General features: G+C 34.5%; 1 protein-coding gene across 5 annotated transcripts in view; it reads left to right on the plus strand.

The window, feature by feature from the left end:
- CACNA2D3 (calcium voltage-gated channel auxiliary subunit alpha2delta 3) overlaps positions 1 to 6,079 on the plus strand; it is a 1,010,949-nt gene that overhangs the window by 1,003,599 nt on the left and 1,271 nt on the right. For 4 of the 5 annotated variants that reach the window (XM_031952127.1, XM_031952106.1, XM_031952110.1 and 1 more), the window contains 2 exons: positions 1,545 to 1,657; positions 2,033 to 2,115. In XM_031952127.1, the coding sequence (XP_031807987.1) occupies positions 1,545 to 1,657; positions 2,033 to 2,115 (196 nt within the window). The remainder of the gene's footprint in view (positions 1 to 1,544; positions 1,658 to 2,032; positions 2,116 to 6,079) is intronic. The other variant, XM_031952119.1, reaches the window with a different exon arrangement.

A 6,079-nucleotide genomic window follows, 5' to 3' on the forward strand; every position in this document is an offset into this window, starting at 1 on the left:
TCAGAGACAAATCCAGATGAGCTGCTTATTGGCCAAAAAGATGATTTCTGTCCAGTGAAAATATCAGTTGGTGGAAAATGATTGATTTGGGGTCTTCTATAATTTGACATCATTCTCTCTTCATCCCCATTTTAACTAGTCCTTTCTTGTACCCTGTGTTCTTGCACCCCCCTCCATATTCCATTTTTCTGACTTTGACTTCTCTCATTTACTTTCCTCAACTTGAAATGTCCTGTCTTCTTTTCCTGTGAAATCCCAACTCAACTCTAAAAGACCAATTTAAATGCCATCTCATCCAGAAAGGCCTCTTTGATTTCCCCAATAACTGCTAACTTCTCCTTCTCTTACCTCACCTGATATTTTGCATACTTGGGAACAGCACATAGTAGGCACTTAAGAAATGCTTGTTGACTTAACAGTATATATATATATTTCTTTCCTAGACTTTAAGCCTCCTAAAATTTTTAAAGCAAAGACTCAATCATGCTTTCTTCTTGTCTTCAGAATAAAGTGGGACCATTTTGGGGGAGGGCATTTAAAGCTCTGCACAATATAATTTCAACCTTCTTTCCCAGGTTTACTACACAGTATTTCCCTGCATTTATACTATAATGTGAACAGACTGGACTATCTGTTAGTTCCTCTAGTACTATATTCAATTTTTTCCCCATCTCTGGATCTTTGCATAGGCTGGCTCCCAAGATTGGAATATACTCCTCCTTTATTTCCTCCTGGAAGCCTGAATTGCCTTCAAATCTCAGCTCAAGCCATCTCTTATATAAGAATTTTGTGATTTTCTCACCATCCCAGTTGTTAGTTTCCCATTGCAGCCAGAATTACTTTGAATTTATTGGTGTGTGTGTGGGTGTGTGTGAAGTATTTGCTTATCAGTGGACCCAATATCACTTCCTATAAGACATCCAGCTCTTTAAAAGAAACATAAACTGGAGGGTGCAGAGGGTTGTATTTGTCCTTGTATTTGTACGCCCCAATATAGCATCCAGAACATTACAAGTACTTGTGGGATATATCTGAATTGTTGAATTTAGTGTACTACATCTCTGTGATTTTAGCTATGATTTAGTATATAGGACATTTTTCTCTCTACCGTAAACGTGAAATCTACGCTTGTTAAATTTGAATGCTAACTCTGTTTCAGCCTAAAAATGACACAAGAGACAACGACAGAGCCTAAGAAATGCATGTGATTGGAGGAGTTTGAAAGACAGCTTTTGAGACAAGATTTGCTTCGTTTTTTCCCTCAGTTTCCCAGGATTATGTTTGCAATTTGAAAATCTGATAGAGTGCTAGAAATTGAATTAAGAATAACTGGATTCAAATCATGCTCGTTTTCTGACACCTTTTGGCACTTCAAGTAATTCTGTAGAATAATAAGGGATAGGCTGGTTGGTATTGGTGCAGTAATTTCCCATACCAGTGAAATCTCAGGTTCTCAACATCTTGATGGAAGGAACAATGGCTCCCTTATGCCTCTTATTCGTGGATGGTAGATGAAGAATTGAGATTCTCTGTTGTTTTTGCAGGTCCTTTGTCATCCAGCAGATCCCAAGCAGCAATCTGTTCATGGTGGTGGTCGATAACCAATGTGCCTGTGATTCTGTGTCACCCATCACCATGGCTCCAATTGAAATCAGGTATATCCTTTCCTGGGCAAGCCCGAGCACCTGCACAAATCACACGTTTCACACATGCTACTGCTTGTGAGCGAAGGTGGAAGGAATTAGAAAGAAGCAGGAAAAGAAAACATTCTCATTTTTTATCTGATGAACTGTTGGCATGAAATCCAATTATTTAAAGTAAATCAGAATTCTTCATCAAATTACATGGCTAATTCTCACAGTATTCTGGGGTTTGAAGGGGGAAAGGGACAAGATATTATTTCAGGCTTTTCTTGGGGTGGGGGTAGGGAGAAGGAAGAAGTCCTTAAGAGAGATTTTATTCATGTTTCAGCCACTCAAAAAACTGTATTTAAAAATAACATACTTAAGATTGCTCCTTAACTATAGTAAACATAATGAATCCCTTAAGTGTGAACGCTTGAAATCACAGAAAATCAGAAGGCGACCAGAATCCTGTCATGGCTTTCATCCTGAAGTAAGTCGTAACCTAAGTAAATGAGTGACTGTGTGAGTTGTGTGTATCTGTAGGGTGTTTGTGTGTGTACACATGGATGGTATTTGTGTGTGTATTTGTGTGTATGTGCTGGAGGGGATAATAATTAGAGGCTAAATACTTTTCTTTCTAATCTTACCTCCTCTTTACCGGTGTAATCATAGCAGAACTCCACCACAGAAGACACAATTTCTGTGGCTCTTTGTTTTTCTGCAAGAAGATGTCAAATAAACAAATTAAAGGTGTTCAAAATGAAAGGGACTTAAAATATTTGTATTGTTTTTATATCACTTTCACTGTCAATATATTCCTTTCCCTTTCCCATTGAGAGCGTTAGCTCTTGTAACAAAGAAAAAAAAAAAGAAAAAGAAAAGGAATAAGGTAAGCAATTCAGCAAAATTAACCAATGAACTCATAGTGCCCTTCCACATAATGAAAGGAAATACAATCTCACATGTCTAATTCATGTCAGTTTTGTTTATTATAGTTACCAAATTTTTATTTTGATTAAAAAACTTCATTTATAATATGGCAGTTATCAAAAATATTATTTTCCTACTTCTGCTCACTCTACTTTGCATCAGATCATACAAGTCCTCATGGATTCCTATGGAGTTTTCATATTTTCTTTTTTTCTTCTATCAAATTTATATTTAATTTCATTCATGTGCTATAATTTGGATATTAATTCCCCATGTTTCCAGTTTTTTGAAGTTTCAAAAAGTGCTGCTGTAAATATTTGGGTGTGTATGTAGTAGAGAGATGTCTGATTGAAAGAGATTTGACGTTTGTCACGTTCTTTGTAGAATCCCACACTACTTCCCAGAATAGTTGTACCCATTCCTATAGTGTAATTTGTCTTCCCAAAATCCCTCCATTGTTGACATTTGTTGGGATGTGAGATGAAATACAGAGATTTTAAAAATTACTTAAAAAAACTCCAGTGCTATGAAAAAATCTTTCATTTGGTGATTAATAGTATAAATTTCTTTTAAGATCTGATTATTCATATCACCTGATCAATTATCCTTTGGGAGATAGATTTTTGATCCCTCATATTTCAATTAGTTATCTAGTCCAGATAAAGCAGAGAAAAATATCTTCTTAGGCATTTTCTTATTATTCCAGGTTCTTACTATGCTCTCTCTCTTCCCTTTCTCATATCATACAAAACACTGTCCTTCACTTCCACCTTAATTTAGATTTTAGTTTCCTCTAAAGGTCTTATCAAGATAAAAGACAGAGAAATCTAAATATGAGAATTTCCATATTTTCCATTTTCATCTTAAACAAAGCTTCTCTCTCATGGCTTCTAACCCTCCTGATTATCCTACATCATGGAACCTTGTTAATTCTCATAAAGTTTATTCCCAGATGATCTTCTCCTTCAGGAGCAGCCCCTCTCCTGTCCTTAAACATACTCACTCACTGTATTCCAAGTCATTCCACCATTAGATGGTCAGAGAATAAACACTTTTCACATTAATCCCAGTACAACATCTTGGAAAGATGGCTTTGCTACCAAAGTATAGACTCCATTCCAAAATAAAGTGGAAATTATTTTTGCCTTCTGTATTTCATCATACCTTTGCTATTATTCCTCTCTTGAAGGAGTAAGTCCATCCTTAGTGGGGATGATGGAGAATAGAGTTAGGAAGAAATAAATGTGCTTTAGTACTTTGTCTTTCTAATCAAACAATCAGTCATTAGTTGGGGTGAACTCTTTGCTACTAATCAACAATCTTGGGGAATAATCCAACCATTTTTAGACCCACCCCTTTTCTTAGACATTCATACCTGAAGATTTGGAGGCATAAAAGGCTAATTGCTAGCAGTTACATAGAGATTTAAGATTTGCAAAGTTCCTTATAAATCTCCTTTTTCCCCCTCATGGCAACATTAGGATATTAGGTCATATTACTATCATCATTCTATAGATTAGGAAAGTGAGATAGACAGAAAGTAAGTGATTTATTCAGCTATGAAGTGTTTTAAGTCAGATTTGAATTCAGGTCTTCCTGATTCAGAGTCCAATGCTCTTCCTATGGTTTTACTTAGCATGCTCTAAATGCTAGTGGTGTATGACAAATGGTGGTGATATAAGGCAAGCCTTAGCATCGTGGGAGTTACTTTCCTGGCTCCAACCCCTCATCTAGATCAGGGCTTCTTAAACTTTTTCCACTCACCACTCCTTTTTTCTTGAGAGATTTTTTCATGATCCTGGGTATATGGATCAAACATTTACTGATAATAAATCATAATTTCATAACCCCTACAATCAATTATGAGACTCCATATAAAATCACAAACTACAGTTTAGGTAACTGGACTCCAAATAGTACAATTATTCATTGGAAATAGTGAAACAATGGAACTTCCATTAAAGGATACAATTGTATTTTATTTTAACTCTAGATTTTATTTCAAAACCAATTTGAATATTGATATATTCATTATACTTGCTCAACAATTATTGGCATTCAACACTGCTTGAACACGTAAATGTCATAGAACAATTTTTAGTCCCTTATTCAAAATTTTCTCTCAGATCTTCATACTCAGGTGGATCCAAAAAGAGAAGGACCTTTACATGAAAGACTCCATTAAACTATGATCCATTTTATATAAACTCAGTAGTAGCATTTCCCTCTACTTATACTATCCCTTGCCCTAGTCACTGGCTAAGACTTAGGTTATACATTCTTATGTGATCATTTGTGTCCTTCATTCTACTACTAGATATTTCAAAACCATATTTAAGATCTATGCATTCTATCTTTATCTTTCTTGCTCTAAAACATTCTTACCCTTTACTTCATAAGAGTTTATGATTGAACATAACTGCCCTGATTTTTTTCATTTCTTTGTTTTCTTCTATATCACTGGAGGAAAATTGTCATTGAGATTTTCTCTTTGTCAATAAACTTTTCCCTAAAATAACTTGTACCATCTTTGCATATTTCTCCGATCTGATCCAACAATTCTGAGCTGTGGGATTTCTCATGTCATTACTATGCTTTTCATTCTTAAGTTCTACCTTTTTTCCCCACTTTGCATTATTTTATAAAGACCTTAGGTTCATAGGAGGAAACATAGAGGCTTTGTAGCCCAGCCTTTTCAATATACAAATGAGGAAAATGAGACCCAAGAGGGTAAGTGACTCACCCAACTTGTCACAGGTAGCAAGGCCAAGGCAATATTTTCAGTAGAACTTTTTTTCTCTGAATCCATTGTTGTTCACATTGTGCCATACTGCCCTTTAGTCTTTGCAGAATTTTTTGCATTCCTCATAATTGCTAGTCCACGTTATTTTTTGGATCATTTTTCTATTGTTGGACATTTAGGTTATTTAAAGCTTTCCCAATTAAATATGATAATAATATGAAAATCTTTGGGTAGTTCAGTTTAAAAAAAACATTTTTAGAGTATATTCCTAGAAATAAAGTTTTTGAGGTCGCCACATGATTATTTTTATGTAATAAAATTATAATACATACTTCCTGATAATCCTACCAAGAAAAAGGTTTACAATTCTTCCAGTAATGGATGAGCATCCTTCTTTATTCCCAACACTGTTAGCATTTAATTTTAATTTTTTCAATTTTTTTTTCAGTTTGATAGTTTTGTGATGGGAATCCCAAGTGATTTTATTTTTATCTATTTTATTATTACTTGCATGGGGAATTTTTGAGTTATGAATAATTTGTTACATTTTCACACAATTATCTGCTGACTTCTTTTACCACTGTGATTTGGGAGCTACCATTGAAAATAAAAAAAAAAAAAACAGAGTTCCTTGTATATTTTCATTAATATTTTAACCATCATGGTGGTCAAAAATGTATTCTATAATTTTATTTATATTGCTTTTATCATGTAATGTTCTGTTTAAGTATGTCCAAACACGACTATTTTTTCTTCTAATATGCATTGTATTTTTAAAAAA

This window comes from Sarcophilus harrisii, chromosome 1 (assembly GCF_902635505.1).
Source record: "Sarcophilus harrisii chromosome 1, mSarHar1.11, whole genome shotgun sequence".
NCBI classification, from domain to species: Eukaryota; Metazoa; Chordata; class Mammalia; order Dasyuromorphia; family Dasyuridae; genus Sarcophilus; species Sarcophilus harrisii.